At 59.3% G+C, this 23,537-nt stretch overlaps 2 protein-coding genes across 5 annotated transcripts; both read right to left on the minus strand.

Annotated features, from left to right (window-relative positions):
* Nucleotides 1–13: 13 nt before the first annotated feature.
* WDR24 (WD repeat domain 24) lies at nt 14–5,920 on the minus strand. Of its 2 annotated transcripts, XM_036460366.2 has the most exons (9): nt 5,618–5,920; nt 4,735–5,217; nt 2,824–3,001; nt 1,998–2,670; nt 1,380–1,498; nt 1,181–1,302; nt 983–1,087; nt 562–902; nt 14–436 (listed from the first exon to the last, which is right to left on the minus strand). In XM_036460366.2, exons 2-9 carry the CDS (start codon nt 5,213–5,215, stop codon nt 83–85), a joined length of 2,373 nt encoding a protein of 790 aa, XP_036316259.1. In that variant the 5' UTR covers nt 5,216–5,217; nt 5,618–5,920; the 3' UTR covers nt 14–82. The 2 variants fall into 2 exon arrangements, with proteins under 2 accessions (XP_036316259.1, XP_036316260.1); XM_036460367.2 differs by having other exon boundaries at nt 4,735–5,920.
* Nucleotides 5,921–8,523: 2,603 nt separating this feature from the next.
* FBXL16 (F-box and leucine rich repeat protein 16) lies at nt 8,524–23,537 on the minus strand. 3 transcript variants are annotated; one of them, XM_045570341.1, is made up of 6 exons: nt 23,199–23,536; nt 15,664–16,322; nt 14,469–14,977; nt 14,143–14,227; nt 13,726–13,789; nt 8,524–10,000 (listed from the first exon to the last, which is right to left on the minus strand). In XM_045570341.1, exons 2-6 carry the CDS (start codon nt 16,306–16,308, stop codon nt 9,852–9,854), a joined length of 1,452 nt encoding a protein of 483 aa, XP_045426297.1. In that variant the 5' UTR covers nt 16,309–16,322; nt 23,199–23,536; the 3' UTR covers nt 8,524–9,851. The 3 variants fall into 3 exon arrangements, with proteins under 3 accessions (XP_045426297.1, XP_036316266.1, XP_036316268.1); XM_036460373.2 differs by having other exon boundaries at nt 23,204–23,535; XM_036460375.2 differs by lacking the exons at nt 8,524–10,000; nt 13,726–13,789 and adding an exon at nt 13,823–14,036 and having other exon boundaries at nt 23,204–23,537.

The following is a 23,537-nucleotide window of genomic DNA, read 5'->3' on the forward strand; positions in this document are numbered from 1 at the left end:
GGGCAGCTTCAGACCGTGGTTCCGTTTCCTTTATTTGGTTCACAAGCCTGCCCAGGCTCGTCTCCTCCCTCCCCGGACCACATCAGGAGTACTCGCACAGGTGGCCGCAGCCAGCAGGACAGTGGGAGCTGCCCTCCAGCCACTTCATGATGTGCTGCAGGTGGCCCCCGTGGCTGCAGCCCTGGCACCACACGAACAAGCCCTTGACCACGTGGTGGCAGACTGCGCACATGCTGGCGCAGCGGTGGCACCTGTCGCAGACCCATCCCCGGCTGCTCATGGGCCGCTTGCAGTGGCTGCAGTTGACGTGCAGGGTGGTGGAGGCCTGGTTGAGGCAGCTGATGGCGCGGCTGGTGCTGAGCTTGACCACCTGGTTGGACACGTTCCAGAGGCAGAAGCGCTGCAGCAGGTCGATGTAGGACGCGTACCAGTGCTCCTAATGGTGCGGGGAGGACAGAGGGAGGCGAGAGACCAGAGTCGTGGGCACGGGTTTACCCCAGCATGCTGGGTACCAGCCCAGGCAGGTGTGCAGGGAGGCCCTCCTTCCAGCCGCTCACCAACCTGCGTCTGCTCATCTATGTCCTTGCGCACACGTTCCCCCAGCACGATGAGTACGGACACAGCCATCTGCACATCGCCCTGCTCAGCATAAAAGCGTAGCATGTCGCACACTAGGGCGCTGAAGAAGTCGGGTGGCAGGCGGCTGTCGTAGAGTGCGTGTGAAACAGAGACCAGCGAGAAGGAGGAGTCCATGGGCGCCAGGGAGGCCACATCTGCCTCGCTGCCGCTCACATGTGGCGAGTCTGCCTTGTCCTGTAGGTTCTCCGGGCCTGGTGGCGTGTCCACAATCTCATGGCGCAGCGGGAAGGCCTCCTGGGGCAGCACGTACTCGGGCTCCTCAGCTGTGAGGCAGGGGCCGGGAAGGCAAGGTCTGAGCCTCTGGCCCTGACTCCCAGCCCTGCCCCTCCCAGCCCCCACTCACTGTGGGCGTGATCTGGATCCAGCAGGTATAACTCGTCTTCCTCGCCCTCTACATCGCCCAGCAGGTAGTCAGCAGGCACATCACTACCCTCCGTCTCCTCGTTATCTGCCCATGAGGAAGGGAGGGATGTACACAGCTGGCTGCTTTGGGATGCCCCGGCCCTACTCCCACAATACCCTGTGTTGCCCTCTGGCCTACCCTCATTGGTGATGAGTGTAGCCGAAGAGTCGAGCAGCACCGTGTCGCTCCGTGTGTCACCTTTGCTGCGGTCCAGCCGGGTCTCACTGCCCAGTCCTTGGGCCATATCCTTCAGGTTGAAACTGGGGGCAGGGAGGGCTAATAGGTGGGTAGGCTCCAGCAGTCCCGCCCTCTGAGAGTGCCGCCGCCAGGGATCTACCTGTTCATGAGTGGCAGGCCGCAGGAACTGCCCTTGCCCACGCTGTGATTGAGATTGGCAGTGGGCACCAGGCCAGGGCTACAGTAGATGATCCGTAGCATGGTCCAAGTCTGTGCCACCTAGGAGTGGGCACTGGTCACTCACAGGTCCTGCGTCCCTGTGTCCCATGCAGGCCCTCCTTTTGCCTGGATGGAACTACAAACTCTCTGCATTCATCTGTCCAGGGACCCAGTGTCCTGACCCACCTCAGGTAGGGACACCAAGGCCCATGGGAAAGACAAAAAATTCCAGCCCCCACCCTGTAGGGCACAGAAGCAGCAGCTGAGGGAGGTGGCTGATGAGAGAGGCAGTGTGGACTTATACAGGGCCAGACACCTTAGGAGGTCTGAGCAAGAATGAGCCAGAATTAGGGGGGTTAAGCCTCATGATGCCCCAAAATTGTACCCCTAGGATGGCACTAGTATTTGCTCTGTTCTGGGGCCCTGAGTACCCTCAGTTACTGGGGCAGGTGAGGGTTGGTGAGCGGAACTCAGGGCAGGGGCTGGGTGCAGCAGTTAAAGGAGTCCCCTGACCTTGTCCCAAGGTCATGGTCCCTCAGTCCCCCTCAGCCCCACCTACCTGGTTTCGGCCAAGCTCCCGAGCCACTTTGGAATTGTGGTCACAGAGCTCAGCCAGTGGCCGGCCAGCCAGGGCGTATCGCTCAGCAGTGTCCACAAACCAGCTCATGCTGCCACTGCCAGGCTCCATCTCAAAGACGCTGAGGGCACTGGAGGCGAGACCTGCGAAGGGCTCCGCAGGGTCCAGCTTGCGCTTGAAGAAAATGGGGTGGCGCCGGTCACCAGCACAGGGCTTGCGCCCTGACTCAGCGGCCACTAGGCTCTCCTTAGCCGCGAAGGCCAGGTCCCCGAAGAGGCCATAGCACAGGCCCTCGGGATTGGCACGCTCTACAGGCTGGCTAGCGTCACGGAACAGGTGCTGGCACAGTGTGCTGTCCTTGGAGCCAGAGAGCAGGAAGGAGGGGTCATGCGGATGGCGCCAGGCGATGCCAGTTGTGACATCGCGGTGCTCCTCGAACATGGCTGCTGGCACAAAGGGCCTGCGCACGTCCCACACGTAGATGTTGTGGTCCACCATCATGGAGCATGTGGCCAGGTGGTGGCGGCACTCGGGCCGCCACTTAACTCTGGCCACTGAGGCGATGGTCTGCACGCAGTGCACCTCCTTGGCACGTTGGGTGGTCATGTCCCAGACCTTCACCATCTTGTCACGCCCACCTGTGGCCAGCCAGCCCCTATGGAAGGCCCAGGAAGCCCTCAGTTTCTTCTCTTGGGGCGGGAGGGTTCCCCACTCTCTGACTTACAGGACTTGAGGCAGTGAGAGAGAGAATGCTTCCATGAGTGCCACCCATCCCGTCCTACTGCCCTTGCCCCAGCCCGCCCTATACCTGTCCTCGGGGTGCCAGTCACAGCAGAAGACAGGCCCATTGTGGGCTGTGAACATCCTCTCACAACGGTCAGGCCGCCGAATGTCCCAGAGCTGCACGTTGCCATTCTCAAAGGTGGAGGCGAAAGTGAAGTAGTCCCGGATGCTGAACTGGACGTCCCGCACGCTCTCAGACTGGCCTACGGGAGGATGTCAGTGGGAGAAGGTGAGGGGTGAAGCCCACAGGGGGCTCCAGAAGAGAGAGTGGCCAAGAGGGGAATCCTTGGAGAGGCTGGGACCCTTGGAGTCCTGCCTAGAATAGACAAGAGGCGAGGCCTCACAGACACAACAGCCTTGGCTGGAGAGCAGGACACCAGGCATCAGGTGGTTTCTTTTTAGCTTAGTTTTTAAAAAATACATTTTATTAATTTTTTACAGAGAGGAAGGGAGAGAGAATGAGAGTTAGAAACACTGATGAGAGAGAAACATCAATCAGTTGCCTTCTGCACACCTCCCCCCCCCCCCAAGGGGATGTGTCCACAACCAAGGTACATACCCTTGACAGGAATCGAACCTGGGACCCTTGAGTCTACAGGTCAATACTCTATCCACTTGAGCCAAACCGGTTAAGGCAGTTTCTTTTGTTTTGTTGATCCTCACCTGAGGACATTTTTTCCACTGATTTCAAAACATACCCCAACTGGGGCTGGGGATGGAACCTGCAATGCACGTGTGTGCCCTTGACCAGGAATTGAACCCAAGACCCTTCAGTGCACAGGCCTATGCTCTAACCACGGATCCACACCATGCAGGGTGGCATCAGGTGGTTTCTGATATAAACTCCTGGACCTTGCTTTTCCCTGGATTCTTCTCTGATGTCAGCCCTTGTACAAAGCTGTGGCCTAGCTTCAGGACTGGGTGAACAGGAGGCTCACTGGACCACCTGTCTACGCTCCCCAACGAGTTCTGAGGCCCAGAAGGAGGCATGGATGAGGGTGCCTCAGCCTCTGCCCAGTCCCTCCACCTTGAGCTGAAGTTCTCGGTCAACTCCAGAGGCCAGGAGGCTTTGCGGGTCCATGTCCATCACCATAAACTGGCACACCAAGAGCCTTTGAGCCGTGTCCAGCTTTTACCCCAGCACAGGTAGCTCAGGGTCTGTCTTAAGGGAACTCCTCCCTCAATTCTCCAACGACTCTGCCCTGTGCTTCACGTGGTTTCACTGAGATGGACACGGGAGAACTGTCTCAAGACCACTGACGGGGCTGGGCCTGTTAGGAAAAGAGCCACAGTGGGACCAGGCAGTGCACCCCACCTCTGCATCCCAGGGCTGAGGACTCTGAAGGTCCCAGTGGATTTCCTGCAATGAGGCAGCCTGGGGCTCTGAGGCAAGGAAAGAGGAGGCAGTGAAACCACCATCTCCACAACCTCCGAGGTTGGCTGTAGGTCTGCTCAGGCTCTGCCCTTCCGTCCAATGCCCAGCTGTCCTTTCGGATGCTTCAGAGCTGCAGCCACACTCCAGCTACTCCTCACACTTCAACTAGGCCTTCCTGTCCCTCCCTGCTGACCACCACCTACTCCCTCAGTCCTGCTAAGCTGGCCCCTCCCCCAGGAAGCCCTCTGGGAGCATATATCTGAAGGCTTTTTTTTTTTTTTAATCCTCACCTGAGGATGTTTTTATCTATTATAGAAAGAAGGGGGGAGAGAGAGAGAAACCAATCAATTGTCTCCTGGATGTGCCCCTATGGAGGGTCAAACCCACAACCTAGGTCCATGCCCTGACTGGGAATCCAATGGCAACTTTTGGTGTACGGGACGACTCTCTGACCAACTGAGCCACCAGGCCAGGGGTCCATGCAGCACGTCTTAACCTGCCTGGACAGTCCAGCCACCTGCAAAGACGCACACCTGCCCAACCCGCCTCTGAGGGCCTCACCTGAGAAGGTGCTAACAGAGTCCTTCTTGCGGAGGTCGAAGCACTTCATGAAGCCATCCTGGGAGCCACTGAGCAGCACGTGGGCCTCAGAGGGGTGGAAGCAGACTTTATTCACCGTGCGCTTATGCTCTGTGAACAGCTGGTCCTGCTTGTTACGGGATGGACGGCCCAGGTTCCACGTGACCACCACCCCATTGGTGGCTGCTGTGGCCAGCAGGTTCTCATCCATCTGGTGCCAGACAACATCAGCACAGCTCAGGTTGAGCGAAGGCTTGCGACCCACACGCAGGTTCAGCTTCTCCACAAACTGCTCCTCCTCAATGGCGTAGATCTTGAAGATGCTACGGCCTGCCACAACCACTTGGGCAGCATCGCGACACACACTGATGGCATTGGCTGGAGCGTCCAGGTGGCAGTGCATAGTATGGCCTGTTAGTGCACTGCTACTCAGGGCGGTGGTCACACGGGACATTTTCTCCATGGCTGTACAGGTAGTGGAGACAGGAGGTCAGTGGAGCTGGTTGTACAGGTAGTGGAGACAGGAGGTCAGTCACCATAAAGCAAAGAGATCTGTCAGTTCAAACCCTTCACCCTAGTTGGATCCCCCAAATCTGCGTAGACCTGAGCTAATCAGTCTTGGTGAGCCAGTCCAGAGCAGTCCGTCATTGGTCAGTCAGTCTGATGGACAAGTTCCACCACTCTGGCGGGACGGTCAGAAGGTGCCACAGCTGCCCTGAAGCTGGTCAATCCATGTCTGACTTGTGGGAAAGTTCCTACCTGGTCAGTCACAGCCCAGACCACCTTTCCATCCCCTTAACAGTCAGATCTAGGCAGTCACTGGACCTTTAGTCAGTCAATCCCAACAGAAAAGTGAGGTCGTTACCACCATCCACACAGTTGGCTCCCGGGCTTCCGGGGGACTGAGCAGAGAGCTAGAGGGGGCCTTGGAAGGACAGGGGCGCAGGGCACCCAGAGGAACTTCAAGCTGAGATGTTTAAGGAGCCTGAAGGATCTGGCTGGCGGGATGGGAGGCAAGAGGCGCCGGCGGCTCCGAGGTTGCGGTGGCGTGGGGGAGCGAAGGCAGCGGGAACAGAGTCAGAGAAACTGATGAAACCTCTTCCTCCGTGAGTACCCGAACCATTTAGTAAAGCTGCTCGGCTGGACCGGAAGTGACGCAAAGGAAAGAGTACGTCTCTTTCTTGCCCCCTGTCGGAAGTGAGCTCCCACACCACAATAGTTCCGGGTAAGGAATAGGCGCTGGTGAAGGCGGAGGTTTGGTCCAGGACTGAGGTAGAGGGCTTCCCCCGGTTTCTCCTCGGTGGTTATCTTTTTCTTTCTTTCTTTCTTTCTTTCTTTCTTTCTTTCTTTCTTTCTTTCTTTCTTTCCTTTCTTTCTTTCTTTCTTCTTTCTTTCTTTCTCTTTCTTCTCTCTCTCCTCTCTCTCTCTCTCTCCTCTCTCTCTCTTCTTCTTTCTTCTTTCTTCTTCTTCTCTCTCTCCCTCCTCCCTCCCTCCCTCCCTCCCTCTCCCCTTCCCTCCCTCCCTGCCTTCCTTCCTTCTTTCTTTCTTTTTCTTTTTTTTAAATTCAGTATTTGTTACCAGTGCTCATCTTTCCCTCTATGCATCATCCCTAAATGAGTCCCGATTTCCTACAGTGCTCTCCACCTCCTTTCTCATTTCCCCGGAACCCCAGGAACCCTAGGTTTTCCCTTCTTCTTCTTCTTCTTCTTCTTCTTCTTCTTCTTCTTCAAATATATTTTATTGATTTTTTACAGAAGAATAAAGAGGGATAGAGAGTTAGAAATATCGACCAGCTGCCTCCTGCACACCCCCTACTGGGGATGTGCCCACAACCAAGATACATGCCCTTACCCGGAATAGAACCCGGGGCCCTTCAGTCTGCAGGCCAACGCTCTATCCACTGAGCCAAACCAATTTCAACGGAGTAGGTTTTCTTAAAGGCTTCCCGGGCCACTGTTACCCATGATCTGAACTCCGTACTGCAGTATGTACTATTCTTCGGACTAAGGCGTCCCATAGCTCCCCATCACGTGGTGAATAAATCCCAAATCCCTGATCTTTTTCTCTCCAGCGCACTTCTATCCACAGAGACTTCCATTCTTTATTCCATCTCACCAAGTTCCTGCCTCTCGGCCACCCGTGCTAGGCTCTCCTCTCCAGAACATGCATGCCTTCTTCCCACCCTTGAGTGCTCAGCTTAAGGTCCCGTTCTCAGAGGCCTTCTCTGACCACCTTATCTAACACCAGAAAGCTCCGGTTCCCGGTGAGGGCACATGCTTCATTTGCACACATAGTTGGGTTGCGGGCTTGATTCCCAGTGTGGGATGTGTGGAAGGTAGTTCAACCCATTTGTCTGTTTACTGACTATTATCTGTTACATGTGAATGTGACTCCATCAGGCAGGGATCACATTTGTCTTGGCCTCCACAAACTCCAGTGCCTGAGTGTCTGTTCACACAATCCTGTTAATGACCCTTTATGACCCTCCCTTTCTCTCCTCGGTGGGAGTTCTGGTCTGTCCTTGCTGCATTGTGCGACCTTTTAGGACATCCTGCCCCTCTCTTTAAAAAAAAAAAATTATTGATTTCAGAGAGGGAGATAGAAACATCAATGATGAGAATCATTGATCAGCTGTCTCGTGCACGCCACACATTAAGGATCAAGCCTGAAACCCAGGTATGTGCCTTTGACTAGAATTGAACCTGGACCCTTCAGTCCACAGATCAAATCAGCTAAGGCTCTTCTGACATTTTTTAATAGTGTCCTCTGAACCACAGTTTTTAATTTTGATGAAACCCAATTTTTTTTTAAATTATTGTTGCTTGTGCTTTTGGTGCCATATCTAAGAAACTGGGAGTTTTAGCTCCAGCCCCTCTCTTAAACTCATTTACTTTGTGCATAAAACAAGGTTCATTTTTGCCCTGAACCAGAGAGCTTAGGAACCTTCCCTGTTTGGTCAGCACCATAGCACCCAGACTCTATATTTGTTGAAAAAACTAACAAGTTTGCTGAAACCGGTTTGGCTCAGTGGATAGAGCATCGGCCTGCGGACTGAAAGGTCCCAAGTTCGATTCCGGTCAAGGGCATGTACCTTGGTTGCGGGCACATCCCCAGTAGAGGGTGTGCAAGAGGCAGCTGACTGATGATTCTCTCTCATTGATGTTTCTAACTCTCTATCCCTCTTTCTTCCTCTCTGTAAAAAATCAATAAAATATTTAAAAAACAAAGAAAACAACAAGTTTGAGAAGTGGAGAGGTGCACAAGAATCCAGAGACATAGGCCCCTCAGGCAGATATACCTTCCCCATCATAGCTTGATTACCTAAAAACAACTCAGACACATGTTTTTACAACCTTTTTAATATATATTTTTATAAACAGGTCACGTGATAAAATAGCACAAGAAACACTTACCAAATATAAGGTTATATCTTCCGCATATACAGGAGAATGAGGTCATTATGTACAATAAGAAAATGATTTTAGGGGTTGGTTGGTTTTGTTTTCCTCTCTCCCCTTAATCTTTCCTTCTACAGTCGTTGGAAATATCACAGCTTCAGTTGCATTAATACTTTGGACAAGTGGACAGCGGCCACCTCTCACGAAGGAGCTGTGGGAGGGGCTAAAGAAACTGGCTCCTCACCACTTCAGCCCAGGAGCCTCTGCGAGCACTCCAGGGGCAGGAAGATCTTTGGGCTGTTGAACTGTTTCTATGCTTCAATAGTATCTCTTGTTCCCTCCCTCCCTCTCTCTCTCTCTCTCTCTCTCTCTCTCTCTCTCTCTCTCTCGAACTGGTTACTCTCTTCCAACCAGATTGGGGTGGGTGGGCAGGATGTCCCAAGATTAGGTGTGGGCACTGTATCTCCTGGGGTTCAAGGTTGGGATGGAAAGGGGTCCCAGCCCCCCTCCTCAGCAATTGCCATGATGTGCCAGCATCCCCTAGGACTTCCAAGTGTTGGGATCTGACAGATCATGGCCAGGGCCCAATAGGGCCAGCAAAAGTTCGGGCAGCTGGGGAGGGGTGGGGGTGGCTAGAAATGAGCCCTCCCTCCCTCTGGGCGCTAAGGGTGTGCTGGCTGCTGGAAGCTGGCTGCTGCTGACCCTGAGCCTGGACTGGGGCCCACTTTTCCAGTTTCTAATATAGAGAGACCTGGCCAAGGTGAAGTGTGTCACTGGGAGGCCTGGGCCTAGCTAGCTACAGGGGTGCAGTGAAGGGTCCACCCGGGACTGCTCCCAAGGCCTGTGGGCCCTGAGGCTTGCTCCAGGGTCTCCCAAGGTAGCTGTACCACCTCTGGGTTGAGATGGACAGAGCTGGTTGGGCTAATGTTGATTGTGCCAAGGTCATTGTCACCCATTCTGCACCGCTCCCAACCTAATTCAGCCCCAGTCTGGCAGGGCCTAGGGACTTGTAGGCCTGGGGGTAGGGATGGGCAAGCAGGAGACTGTCTCACACAGTGCCAAAGAAGAGGGGAGGTGGCTTAGGTCAGGCTGGAGTGAAGTGGGGGAAGGGCGGGCGGGACTTGGGCTCCTTGGAGGGCCATGGCTTTGGCGGCGGCCTGTTTCCCCTCGCACCCCCTGGAGGGCTCTACGTGAGGTGCGGTGGAAGATGCAGGCAGCCCATGGGGCTCTTCCGGGCCCCCGTGTCCTGGGAGACCCAGCCCCCCTCAATCCCACCGGGCCCCTTCCCGAGACGGGAAGGACAGCCGGGGAGTCAGAGGGGAGTGAGGTGGGGAAGGCGATGAGGACGGTGAGAGCTTAGAACGCCTCCCAGGCCCAGGCCCCGCCCCCACCCCCGCCCCCAGTGGGCGTGCGATTTGAGGGAAGTGGCTGCGGAGGGTGGGCGTGCAGGGCGGGCACGAGGGGCATGCACAAATCCCCGAGTGTGCGTGCGTGCGTGGGGCGGGCGCCACCCGTTTCCCCGCTTCTCCCGGCCTGGGCGGGCCCCGGAGGGCAGCGGAGGGCCGCGGGGCAGGGCTTTCCCTTGCTTCGCTGGACCTCCCGCGCCGGACAAGGAAGTGCGGGGAAAGTGGTCCGAGGAGCGCCCTCGGGGCCCCGCCCAGAGCTAGGCGGGTTCCAGCGACGGGGGCGAGGGGACCCTCGCTACTCGATGACGAGGCAGCGGGGCAGGTGCTGCGAGAAGTACTTGAAGAGTTCGGGGGTGGCCCCGGGGCAGTTGGTCAGCTCCAGCTCCTCCAGCTCCTGCAGCTGCACCAGGCCCGACAGCCCGGTGGTGGTCAGCAGCGGGCATCCTGCGGGGACCGGGCGGCTGAGTGGGCGGGGCCGGGGGAGGGCGGCGGGTGGGGGCGGGGCCAGCCTGAGCTGGGCGGGCTGGGGCCTGCCGGGATCTCCCTCTGATGGCCGGGACCTGGATCCGCACAAGGGACCCCGCGGGTTTGGTGGAGGCGGGCAAAGTGTGTGTGTGCGTGTGCGTGTGATCACTGCTCAAGAGGGCGGCCGGGGTGTGTGTGTGTGTGTGTGTGAGTGTGATCACTGTCCAGGAGGGCGGCCGGGGTGTGAGTGTGTGTGTGTGTGATCACTGTCCAGGAGGGCGGCCGGGGTGTGAGTGTGTGTGTATGTGTGTGTGTGATCACTGTCCAGGAGGGCGGCCGGGGTGTGAGTGTGTGTGTGTGTGATCACTGTCCAGGAGGGCGGCCGGGGTGTGAGTGTGTGTGTATGTGTGTGTGTGTGATCACTGTCCAGGAGGGCGGCCAGGGTGTGAGTGTGTGTGTGTGTGTGTGTGTGTGTGTGTGATCACTATCCAGGAGGGCGGCCGGGGTGTGAGTGTGTGTGTGTGTGTGTGATCACTGTCCAGGAGGGCGCCGGGGTGTGAGTGTGTGTGTGTGTGTGTGTGAGTGTGATCACTGCCCAGGAGGGCGGCCGGGGTGTGTGTGTGTGTGTGTGTGTGTGTGAGTGTGATCACTGTCCAGGAGGGCGGCCGGGGTGTGTGTGTGTGTGTGTGTGTGTGTGTGTGATCACTATCCAGGAGAGCGGCCGGGGTGTGAGTGTGTGTGTGTGTTTGAGTGTGATCACTGTCCAGGAGGGCGGCCAGGGTGTGAGTGTGTGTGTGTGTGTGTGTGAGTGTGATCACTGCCCAGGAGGGCGGCCAGGGTGTGAGTGTGTGTGTGTGTGTGTGTGATCACTGTCCAGGAGGGCGCCGGGGTGTGAGTGTGTGTGTGTGTGTGTGTGAGTGTGATCACTGTCCAGGAGGGCGCCGGGGTGTGAGTGTGTGTGTGTGTGTGAGTGTGATCACTGTCCAGGAGGGCGGCCAGGGTGTGAGTGTGTGTGTGTGTGTGTGTGAGTGTGATCACTGCCCAGGAGGGCGGCCAGGGTGTGAGTGTGTGTGTGTGTGTGTGTGAGTGTGATCACTGTCCAGGAGGGCGCCGGGGTGTGAGTGTGTGTGTGTGTGTGAGTGTGATCACTGTCCAGGAGGGCGGCCAGGGTGTGAGTGTGTGTGTGTGTGTGTGTGTGAGTGTGATCACTGCCCAGGAGGGCGGCCAGGGTGTGAGTGTGTGTGTGTGTGTGTGTGTGAGTGTGATCACTGCCCAGGAGGGCGGCCAGGGTGTGAGTGTGTGTGTGTGTGTGTGTGAGTGTGATCACTGCCCAGGAGGGCGGCCAGGGTGTGAGTGTGTGTATGTGTGTGTGTGAGATCACTGTCCAGGAGGGCGGCCGGGGTATGAGTGTGTGTGTGTGTGTGTGTGTGTGTGAGTGTGATCACTGCCCAGGAGGGCGGCCGAGGTGTGTGTGTGTGTGTGTGTGTGTGTGAGTGTGATCACTGTCCAGGAGGGTGGCCGGGGTGTGTGTGTGTGTGTGTGAGTGTGTGTGAGTGTGATCACTGTCCAGGAGGGCGCCGGGGTGTGAGTGTGTGTGTGTGTGTGTGTGAGTGTGATCACTGCCCAGGAGGGCGGCCGGGGGTGTGTGTGTGTGTGTGTGTGTGTGTGAGTGTGATCACTGTCCAGGAGGGCGGCCGGGGTGTGTGTGTGTGTGTGAGTGTGATCACTGTCCAGGAGGGCGGCCGGGGTGTGTGTGTGTGTGTGTGTGTGTGTGTGTGATCACTATCCAGGAGAGCGGCCGGGGTGTGAGTGTGTGTGTGTGTTTGAGTGTGATCACTGTCCAGGAGGGCGGCCAGGGTGTGAGTGTGTGTGTGTGTGTGTGTGAGTGTGATCACTGCCCAGGAGGGCGGCCAGGGTGTGAGTGTGTGTGTGTGTGTGTGTGATCACTGTCCAGGAGGGCGCCGGGGTGTGAGTGTGTGTGTGTGTGTGTGTGAGTGTGATCACTGTCCAGGAGGGCGCCGGGGTGTGAGTGTGTGTGTGTGTGTGAGTGTGATCACTGTCCAGGAGGGCGGCCAGGGTGTGAGTGTGTGTGTGTGTGTGTGTGAGTGTGATCACTGTCCAGGAGGGCGCCGGGGTGTGAGTGTGTGTGTGTGTGTGAGTGTGAGATCACTGTCCAGGAGGGCGGCCAGGGTGTGAGTGTGTGTGTGTGTGTGTGTGTGAGTGTGATCACTGCCCAGGAGGGCGGCCAGGGTGTGAGTGTGTGTGTGTGTGTGTGTGTGAGTGTGATCACTGCCCAGGAGGGCGGCCAGGGTGTGAGTGTGTGTGTGTGTGTGTGTGAGTGTGATCACTGCCCAGGAGGGCGGCCAGGGTGTGAGTGTGTGTATGTGTGTGTGTGAGATCACTGTCCAGGAGGGCGGCCGGGGTATGAGTGTGTGTGTGTGTGTGTGTGTGTGTGTGAGTGTGAGTGTGATCACTGCCCAGGAGGGCGGCCGAGGTGTGTGTGTGTGTGTGTGTGTGTGTGAGTGTGATCACTGTCCAGGAGGGTGGCCGGGGTGTGTGTGTGTGTGTGTGAGTGTGTGTGAGTGTGATCACTGTCCAGGAGGGCGCCGGGGTGTGAGTGTGTGTGTGTGTGTGTGTGAGTGTGATCACTGCCCAGGAGGGCGGCCGGGGTGTGTGTGTGTGTGTGTGTGTGTGTGAGTGTGATCACTGTCCAGGAGGGCGGCCGGGGTGTGTGTGTGTGTGTGAGTGTGATCACTGTCCAGGAGGGCGGCCGGGGTGTGTGTGTGTGTGTGTGTGTGTGTGTGTGTGATCACTATCCAGGAGAGCGGCCGGGGTGTGAGTGTGTGTGTGTGTTTGAGTGTGATCACTGTCCAGGAGGGCGGCCAGGGTGTGAGTGTGTGTGTGTGTGTGTGTGAGTGTGATCACTGCCCAGGAGGGCGGCCAGGGTGTGAGTGTGTGTGTGTGTGTGTGTGATCACTGTCCAGGAGGGCGCCGGGGTGTGAGTGTGTGTGTGTGTGTGTGTGAGTGTGATCACTGTCCAGGAGGGCGCCGGGGTGTGAGTGTGTGTGTGTGTGTGAGTGTGATCACTGTCCAGGAGGGCGGCCAGGGTGTGAGTGTGTGTGTGTGTGTGTGTGAGTGTGATCACTGTCCAGGAGGGCGCCGGGGTGTGAGTGTGTGTGTGTGTGTGAGTGTGATCACTGTCCAGGAGGGCGGCCAGGGTGTGAGTGTGTGTGTGTGTGTGTGTGTGAGTGTGATCACTGCCCAGGAGGGCGGCCAGGGTGTGAGTGTGTGTGTGTGTGTGTGTGTGAGTGTGATCACTGCCCAGGAGGGCGGCCAGGGTGTGAGTGTGTGTGTGTGTGTGTGTGTGAGTGTGATCACTGCCCAGGAGGGCGGCCAGGGTGTGAGTGTGTGTATGTGTGTGTGTGAGATCACTGTCCAGGAGGGCGGCCGGGGTATGAGTGTGTGTGTGTGTGTGTGTGTGTGTGTGAGTGTGATCACTGCCCAGGAGGGCGGCCGAGGTGTGTGTGTGTGTGTGTGTGTGTGTGAGTGTGATCACTGTCCAGGAGGGTGGCCGGGGTGTGTGTGTGTGTGTGTGAGTGTGTGTGAGTGTGATCACTGTCCAGGAGGGCGGCCGGGGTGTGTGTGTGTGTGTGTGTGTGTGTGTGTGTGATCACTGTCCAGGAGGGCGCCGGGGGTAGTCTCACCTGCCACAGACAGGAGCCGCAAACTCCTCATGGCCAGGAGGTGCTTCAGCCCGAAGTCCTGCACCTGGGCGGGAGGGCGGAGCGAGTTAACTATTCTGCTCGGCCCTGTAGGAGCCCCACTCCTGGGGTCAGGCCGCTGGCCTGGAACTGCTGGAGGGGCAGGGAGCGGGGTTCAAAACTCGGGTTTCTCAGCGCCCCACGGAGCCAGGAGGCAGCTGGGGAAAGCCGTTGAGGGCCCTGGGGGCGCCGCACATTCTGTTTATGTCGGCCGGCCGCTGGGTACGGAGGGATCCCAGACTTCCTTACAGGATCTGAGTGGGCCGGAAGCAGATCAGAGGGCTGTGGGCCGGGGCATTCCCTGAGCCCCCCTCCTCCCCCGCCTACTTCCCAACATCCAGAGGCGCAGAGGGCCGGTACCTGGCAGCACCATCGCAGGTAGAGGCTGCGGAGGGACGACATGGTAGATAAGTAGCTGAGGCCAGTGTCCGTGATGCGCACACACCTGTTGGTGCAACAGAGTGGGGCTGTCCACTTCCAGTACACTGCTGTTCCCTCAGCTCCAAGCCCACACTCCTTTTCCTGGGGTCCCCTGGTGTGAACTCACCCCCTGCCTTCCTTCCCATAGCCCCCATGTCACCCACACCAGGCCCCTCCCCCCCCCCGCTCCCAACCCTGCTGCAGCCCCCCCTACTTACAGCCCCATCCCGCCCCCGTGGCCCGGGGGTGGGGGCGGACGCACATACCTGTCCAGCACCAGCTCCTCCAGCCGGTGCAGGTCGCAGGCCACGTACTCCAGCGCCATGTCGGTGATGCGCGGGCACCACGAGAGGTCGAGGCTGCGCAGCTTGCGCAGGTTCTCGGCCACGAGCTCGACGCCGTCATCCGTGACCTTCGAGCAGCCCGAGAGGCTCAGCGCCGTGAGGTTGGGCAGGCTGTGCACCACGTTGACCACGCCGTGGTTGGTGATCTCCCAGCAGGAGAGCAGGCGCAGCGTGTGGGTGCTGTGGCCCTGGCGCGCCGTGAAGTAGGCCAGCGCCGTGTCCGTCACGTGGTAGGCCTGCAAGCTCAGCTCGGCCAGGTTGGGCAGCAGCTGCGAGATGGCCGCGATGGCGTCGTCCGCCACGTTGATGCAGTCACTCACGCTCAGCGAGGTGATGCGGGCGCTCAGGCTGGACCACAGCCCCGCCTCGGTGAAGTCGTTGCAGCCGGACAGCTCCAGGCGGACCACGCCCTGCATCTGCTCCAGCATCACCTGTGGGCGGGCCAGGGGGCGTGACCTTCAAACTCACCGTGGTTCCCTGGGTGTGCCCCTCCCCATGGGGCATGGTGAGGAGAACAGGAGATCGGGTAGAAGGAACCCTGTCCTCCGTGTGAACATACATGGAGCTGTACTCTTGGATAAGTGCCCTTTATCGCATTCCTGTCACACCTCAGCCACACTGAAAGAGGAGGCAGGGTACAGGGAACCGGGAGCCCAGGGCCTGGCTAGAGCACGTGCCCAGAGCAGTTGGTGTTAATGATCAGATGCTTCGAGTCCAGATCCCAAGAAGGCGCCACCTGCACCTCTGCCTTTTGCCCTGCTCCCCGCACCCCCCAGTTACCCCTAAAATCCTCCCCACTGGCATGCAGGGCCGGCGTTCAGAAAGACCTGACACTTACGAACTGCTTTCCTGTCCCTGTCTTGAAATTCTAAATCATCTATGCACAAGGCACTTGCATTTTCATTATGGACCGGGTTGCTCAGATTATGTAACCAGTCCTGCTTTCACCTCTCCCAGAGCCATGCTCCCCCTCAGGGCATCGGTGCGGCCCTCAGCTACCTTGCTCCTGTGCTTAGGTGCCTGAGCTTCCTCTGGGTCCCCCCCCCCCCCACCTGCCGCTCTGCTGCTGCCCAGCCCTGCCCCATACCCGTCCCTCTGAGCCGGCAGCGGGACACACCTCCAAGCCCGCGTCAGTGATGGTGGAGCGCTTGAGGCTCATGGCCTTGACGCCCTTCTTGGACAGGGCGTAGTTGTCGATGAACTCACAGATATCCAGGTCGGAGACGCCCACCAGGCAGAAGCCTTCGAAGCCACGTGCCGCGAAGCCCTGCAGGTTCACGAACTCCTTCTCACCGCCGGGCAGCACGTTGTAAAGCTCCTTGGCATGCAGCACGGGCGTGAGGCCCGCCCAGAACTTGGGCTGGTAGAGCACCCGCCGCCAGGTCTTGCACACCTGGGCCAGCACGCACTTCTCACAGGCCGAGAAGTACCAGAAGAGGCCATTGAGGACCTTTTCATCTGTGGCCAGTGGCGGCCGCTCCACGGGGGGCCCAGGTGCAGGGGCTGAGGCCGGTCCACCGAGGGGGATCCCTGCTGGGGGGCACAGGCCCCCAGCCAGGGCAGCCCGGGGCAGCGGGGCAGCCAGGCTGGGCGGTGGGAGAGTGGGTGGGGGCAGTGGCTGGCAGGGGCGGTTCCTGGCGGCGGGTGTACCCTTGGTGATACTGGCCGCACCCAGACCGTTGGGCTGGCCCGGCAGCTTCACCAGGCCGTTTCGAGGCAGGCATGGGGGCTTGGGGTCGCCGTCGACTCCGGGACTGGACATCTTCCTCCGTCACTCTGCAGACAGGGCCCGGAGTGAGGAGTGAATCTCATGCTCGCTCTGGGAGGGCAGAAAAGAGCCGGCCCCCTCCTGTCCCCCGGGTGTCCCCTCCCAGGACACTCCTAGAGTCACCCGACAGAGAGGATCAAAGTGCAAGCCTCCCTCCCCCATGGAGCAGCCCAGGACGGGGCCAGTCTCTGAGCGCCTAGCGTGTGCACTGAGCTCAGCCTGCACCCACGCACAGCGCTTTTCCACATCCAGGCACAGCGGTGCTTGTTTTACAGAGGAGAGAACAGAGGTGGAGAGAGACACGTTGCTCACCCGTTACTGCTCTCTTCACCTTTGCTGCTCTGGGGCCCGCCCTCAGTGCCTGCCAGGCCCAGCCCCACTGCATGGGGGCTGTACGACTAAGGGAAGGATTGAGGGCAGTCGCTGGCCTCTCACGGTGGGGTGCCGGCGTGGCTCTGTGGAGTAGTCCCAGTACTCTGAGATTCACACACCAGCCCCTGAGAATCTCCGTGGCTACAGGAGGTTCTGTAGCTCAGAATCTACCCAAAGGAAGGGCAGGTGGCTTCCCAGAGGTTACGGGATATCAGCACAGTGAGCCCTGGACCATACTACCCCTTTTTTTTTGTTGTTGTTCATCCTCACCCGAGGGTATTTTTCCATTGATCTTTTAGAGAGAGCGTGGAAGAGAGAGGGAAAGAGAGAGAAACATTGATATGAGAGAATCACATCGATTGGTTGCTTCCTGCACACGCCTGGGGAGAAGCCTGCAACCAAGGTATGTGCCCTCGACCAGATCAAACCTGGGACCCTTCGGTCTGCACGCCAGCACTCTATCCACTGACCCAAACTGGTCAGGGCACATATTATCTCTTTAATCCTCCACCTAGTTCATTGAGGATAATGCTGTGGTGACGTAACCATTGACCAGACGGGGAAGCCAAGCTGAGGCAGCGTGAATTGCTTGCACAGGGTCACAGTGGCGGAGCAGAGCTGGTTACGGAAGGCTATGTGAAGGGGGGCTCCCCAGAGTGGGGCTGAGACCACCCTGGCTCCCCTTCTTAGGCCTCCAATTCTCTAAAAGATCAATGGAAAAATACCCTCGGGTGAGGATGAACAAGTCTGTGAGTGGGTGTCGGAGGGCACAGGCCACAGACGGCCCTTGGGAGATGGGGCAGCGGCACTCTCACAGTGCTACCCTTTCTCTACGTTCCAGATACCCCGCCCACCAGACACCCAGCGAGGCGGCTGTGCACTGTGTTCCTCCAAACGGTCCCACACTGGACTCAAAACAGGCCCCGCCTTGGCTGTGTGGCCTGGGCAAGGTCTTCTCTTCTCCAAGCCTCACTTTCCTCACTCAGAAGCCAGAGAGGTGACTACCTCCTCCATCGGACAGCATGTGCAGAGGGCTATGCATGGTGCACGGCTTACAACAGGCACTTAGAAAATGACACGGAAATTGCTTCTAAACCCTGCAGCCTGCTCGAGTGGAAGGGGACTGGAGCCACTGGGAACGAGGGAGGTAAGTGGGTAGTCCCACCCTGCTCTTCCCAGCACCACACCCTCTACTGCTTCCAAGCCCTGGACAGGACAACCCTTGCTAGCATTCCATGTCTGGAGAGGGTGCACAGGCCTGGGACACATGGCTTTCATAACTGCCCACCCAGCTTTGGGCCCCAAAGCCTTCCTGACCTGGCAGCCATGAGCCTCTACGCTAGAGTCCATCCTGGGCCCTGCCCACCCTCACCCCCCCCCCCCAAAAAAAAGAGGCTCCCACACCTTGGCTAGCCCCTCACTAGCTCATGACCAGGTAACTCATGACTTCACACAGGTTGATCCATGACATTTATAATTTCTGCCAATCACCCACTGGAATGATCACAGATTTCAGCCTCAGAGCAGCTTGGGGGCAGGGGTCTTAGATCAGGCTCCAGGGAGTTACAGTTTTCCCAGTGGCAGGGGTGGTGTGACGTGAGGGCTGCCCTTAATGCCAGAACAGGAGGAGGGGCCATCGTGGCCAGCAGTGCTTCACGGAGTGACGGATGAAGGCCACAACTGGCTCCTACTCCTGGGCCCCGGGGGAGAGAATATCCACGTAACTCCCACCCCCGGGCTGCTGGGTGCAGGGAAGCAGCCCCAGGCTGAAAACCTCCGGTGTTCCCGGAGCAGGGCTCCGTTATTTCATCCCTCAGGGCGCGCCGCCCACCCGGCCTTGGCCGCCTCCCACATCGAGGCGGGGCCGGCTGGGCCCTCGGCGTGCAGCACCATGGACAGCGCCCCGCGCAGCCGCTGTGCGCGTGCTCGAAGGCGAGGCCCGGCCGCCTCCACCGCGGACAGCGGCTGGCGGTGTGGCGCTGTGTGGGAGCCGGATCCGGCAAACCCAGCTTAGCAGGGAGGGGCTCCGGAGGCGGAGGGGGGTGCAGGGGAGAGGCAAGAAGCCGCCCGGTTCGTCTAAGATCCCGAGGAGGCAGCGGAGGCGGCACTAGGGGAGAAATAACTCAAGAGCAGATTTAGACTGAAATGCTTCCAGCCATGGGTGTGCACGTGGAGTGCCTGAGTTGGGGGATGCACGTGGATGCCCCCCCACCCCCCCGCCCCGAACGGTGAGGCTCCCTTCCTGTCCCCCACTGGAGCTCACATTTGCACACGTCCACAGCCCTATCTCCACCCCCGGGGCCTCAGGGCCAAGCTGGGGAAACAAACTTGCCTCTGGGAGAGAGCCCTCAGAAGGAGTGGCCAGGCCCAGGTTGACACTCAGTGGGGGTGGAGGAGGGGGGAGGTGTCTGAGGTCTGGCTGCCCTTCATCCCACCCTCCACTCCCTCCCCTGGCCAGAGGGTACTGCCTTGACTGTCAACCAGCCCTCCTGACCCCTACCCCCATGCCCTGGATCAGAACTGCCTCTCTAACAGAGGCAGCCCTGCTGCTCCTCAGCGTGTCCATGGTCCTGCTGTGTTCCAGCTGTTCCTCACACTCCAGCCTCACCGACCCAGCGTGAGAACCCCCCGTTCTGTAGCTCAAAATTGGAAACAGCCACACTTTGGCCCAGGGGGTCAGGGCTTTGGAGAAAGGTGAGCTCAGGGTCAGAGACTGGTCTTCCTGCCAGTTAGGTCCATGCAGGGCTAGGACAAGGGCCCCTTTGCCTGGCCCAAGCTCCATCCACCTAGCCAGATGGGTTGCAGTGCCCCTACCTTCCTGGTACCCGTGGCTGCACCCAGTGGGGCTTGAAGGTCCTGCTTGGAGTTTCCTGTCAGGAGGGAGTAGGGACAGCTGCCAGTCTCCTGGAGGCTGCCTCTCCATTTAGGGAAAAATACCAGGAGCTAATGCTGGGAAAAGAGGCTTTTCAAAAGGATGGCCACACTTGTACTATCACTAGCCTCAGCGCTGGTGGGTTGCTCCTCGGTGTGGAGTAGAATTACAGGGGATGTCCCCAGAGCTTGAGGCTCCTGGGGTCACCCCAGGGGAAGGAGGAAGATGGTGGCCATTATTTTAGTTGTCTTGTCCCCCTCAGCCTCAACCAGAGCTGGATCGGGGTGCCACTTGGGAGAGCCTCTGTGTTTCCCTAGCAGACTTACAGTGAAGCATGGCAGCCGGAGTGGACTTAGGAACAGGGCGAGGTCCCGGGGACTCCTGGGAGGACTCAGAACTTTGTGACTTGCAGGCTTACAGCATGCAGAGAGCCATGCTGGGCTTAATGAGGAGCTGCCTCCTCTGAAGATCATTGCTAGGCCCTGAGACCCAGGTCAACACCAGGCCCGAAAGGATCCCTCCGGGCACTGAGGAAGCATCTTCAGGGTCTCAGCTGGGTATCATCACTGTCTACCCACTGGCCTCTCCCCTTGGCTGGGGGCTCCTTGAGGAAAGATGGCACCAGGGCTTAGGGGCCTCTCAGTGCTTGCTTGCTTGCTTGCTTGCTGAATGAATGAACGGACGAGGACTGGCAATCAGTTAGCAGGGTCATGCAGAAAGGGTGTGGCTACCTAAAGCCCGTGAGGCTTGATGGAGGACAGGTTAGATTAAGAAGAGGGCAGTCCGAGGAGGAGCTACAACTCAATTCATCACTCCCGGTTGTGACAGAGGCCAGTGTCCAAAGGGGAGGGAAGCCGCTGGTTGGGTTGGTAGCAGAGTCTCTGAGAAGGCCCCCAAGTCCCTGGGGCTTGAGGTGGGCCTTGCAGTTATTCAGACCCTTGGGAACTGCGGGGTTGAGGAAACTGGCGGCCTGCCCGCCATAATCTGGCCAGACCCAACGAGAAGGGGACAGGCACGATCAGGAGGGAGGGAAGCTAGTGGTCCTGCTCTTCCCAGCACCACACCCCTCCCTGCTGCGCCGAGTCCTTCACACACTGCCTAGCCATCCGACAGAGCGACAGAGCGGGGAAAGCAGGGCTCAGAGAGTAAACTTTCAGAAGTTGTACCAGTCTGGGATTTGACTTCAAGATCCCCATCTGCCTGACTCCCTAAACCCAGGCCAGGCCCAGTGGCCCAGGGGGCAACCCAGGGTCCCCAGCCAGCCTGTCACTGTCCAGGCACACCTCCTGTGACCTCTTTTCTCTGCCCTGTTCTGCTTACACACCTGTGCCCTCCCAGTTGGGTACCCTGGGCTGGTGGTCTCTCCCCCCATTGTCCCCGTCACATCCTAATCTCCTTCCAGAGGCTGCAAGCTGCATGTCCACCACTGGAACACTGTTCTTTTGGATTGTTCATTCCTGGGAAACTCTCCACCCCTCATGATCCCGCTCTCGAAGGACTCTTCCTCCATCTCTGATACCCCCATCTGACAGAGCCTGTCCTGAATACCAGAGGGCCTGACCCCAGCTACACCTGCCTGGGCAGGGCATGGGTAGCCAGAAAAACTCACATAGACCGATCCGTGGTGGTAACCCCAGGGACCGGGTGACAACCAGGGCAGTTTGGGATTGGGGGTGTGGTGCAGGCTGACACATTCCATGACAAACCCCGTGACTCAGGCACATTCGCATCCCCGTCACTTTGCACATGTCCTAGCCGCAGTGCTCCCCTCCCGCCCCCAGCTTAGAGATGCTTCTGGGGTGCAGGCTGCCCCCCCCCCCCTCCATGCACCAGGGGCTCGGAGAAGGGAGCACGTGGCCTCCAGAGGGATTGGAGTTCATGCTCCCACGGTCTTCTGGCCAAGCTCGGGGCAGCTCAGCCAGGTGAGACCGGTGCCTTGGGGAGTGGGTGTGAGGTTTCAGGCCTCATCCAAGCCCCTGTGCTCTGAGGCACCTGAGCACCCAGGGCCTGAGCCTGGGGTGTTCCGTGCCTGCTTCTTGGGGCGGCTGCCTCAATCCCTCCCCCTCTTCCCTGCCAAGGAGGGGAAGGTGGCCCAAGCGGGGTGTTCTTGCTGAAGTTCCTCCAGTCCATGTGCAGAAAGGATTCTGAGCCACCCACGGACCCCACAGACCTTCCTTCCCTGCCGCCTGCACCCTTCCCGTGCCAGCCTCAGAGACCCATGTCGCCAAAGGGGGCCAGCCAAGGAGCTCCTCCCCTGCCTCCGAGGCAGATGCCGCCCTGGCTTTCAGCAGTGCGGCCTTCCTGCCTGGGCCCGGCTGTCTGGAGGGCACCAGGTCCCCCAACCTCAGGTTCACCTGTTTTCTTCTCATCAGTGGGAGACAGGACTCGCTCAAGTGCCCAGGAAGTGGGTGTGAGCTGGAGGGTGGCAAATGTCTCATGACCCTCCGCAGCCTGGGCCAAGGTGAGGGGTGGCTGAAGTGGGGAGCTAGAGAGAGGAGGCGGCAAGCACTGGGGGAGCTATCCTGGGGTCCTGTGGGGCCCGAACAGCCCACCCTGCGAGCCCATGTTTATGACTGGGACATGCCTTTTTCTCCCCTCCGGACAGCTCTGGTCCAGCCCTGTGGCCACTTCCTGCCGAACCCATGGGTCTCCATCTAGCTTCTGGCTTGTGGGACCCCGGACTTCTCAGGCCTTCTGCACCGAGGCTGCTGTCCAGCAGCCTTCAAAGGAGCCTGGTGGAGGAAGGGGCCCAGGGCCTGCCTGGCACTGGGGAGGCCTGAACTGCCTCTGGTCACTGGGCCCTGGGAGGTGGCGGTGTGGGGAGGGGCCTGCTGGAGGGAGCAGGTGAGGTGGCATCCACCATCTGCTCTCTCCCAGAGGGGAGGCTGCCTGTGCAGAGGAAGGGAGGGGCTGGAGGAGTGGCCGCTGGGTCTTTGGCTCCTTGAGGTTCCAACAGCCAGGACTTCTCTCCTTCTGGGGTGATCGGTGCTCCATTCTCCCCACCTGCTCAAACTCCAGGGGGACAGGCCCCCCTCCCCAGCAAGTCTCAGGGCCCCCATTTCCCCTTCCGAGGCCCTCCAGCTTTGGCTAAGGCCTGACCCCTCCTCCAGAACCAGGCATGTGCTCAGTCCCCTCCTTCTCCCACTGTGCCAGCTCCATACAGGCCCGGGGCCAGAAGCTGTCCAGAGGCAGACAGGCCCTTGGGCTGGGCATCCACACGGCTCCACCTGGAGGGTAATGCATCTAACGCCTCTCTCACAGCCCAAGGGGCTGGTGGTGCTGAGGCCGGGAGCACGGAGCTCAGCTGTGGTCCAGGACCTCACCCAAGCAGGCGAGCTGGGGGCCTGCAATTCCGCTTCCAGGGGATACTGTCAGGAAGCACCGCCCCACAGTATCGGTCCAGTTGCCATGGGGAGTGGGCCTCCACCAGGCCATCCATTGGGGCAAGGGGCTGTGGGAAGGGCTGACAGGGCCCGATGCCCAGCAGCCAAGGCCAGGGGAGGGGATGCGGTTACATAAGCCTTCAGGGGCGGCAGAGGCACCGTCTCAAGCCCCCTCCCCACCCTCGCACTGTGGTCGCATCCGCTGCGTAGCCGGCCCCCCACCCCACCCCGCAGCCAGTCCGGGAGGGAGCACACACCTTACCTCGGCCCGGGCTCCTGGCTCATGCCACGCTGCTCGCCGGGCTTCCTCCCGTCATTGGGAGCCCGGCAAGAGAGCCGGCGGAGCGGGAAGGCGGCGGCGGTGCTGGCCTGGCCGGCAGGGCCCGGCCGCACCCCGCGCCCGGTGCCCCGGCCCGGCTGCCACTCCGGCCTCACCCCAGAGGAGCTCCCCGGTGGGCGAGGATCGGCTGCCCCAAGCCCCCCACAGGGGAGGCTGAGGCCGTGCCCAGATAAATAAGGCCGCTTTGCAGGGAGCCGGGCGGGCGCCTTCTCCCTCCCCTCGCCCTCCTCCCAGCGCTCCTCCTCCCCCCTCCTCC

Source organism: Pipistrellus kuhlii, unplaced genomic scaffold, assembly GCF_014108245.1.
Source record: "Pipistrellus kuhlii isolate mPipKuh1 unplaced genomic scaffold, mPipKuh1.p scaffold_m20_p_31, whole genome shotgun sequence".
NCBI lineage: Eukaryota > Metazoa > Chordata > Mammalia > Chiroptera > Vespertilionidae > Pipistrellus > Pipistrellus kuhlii.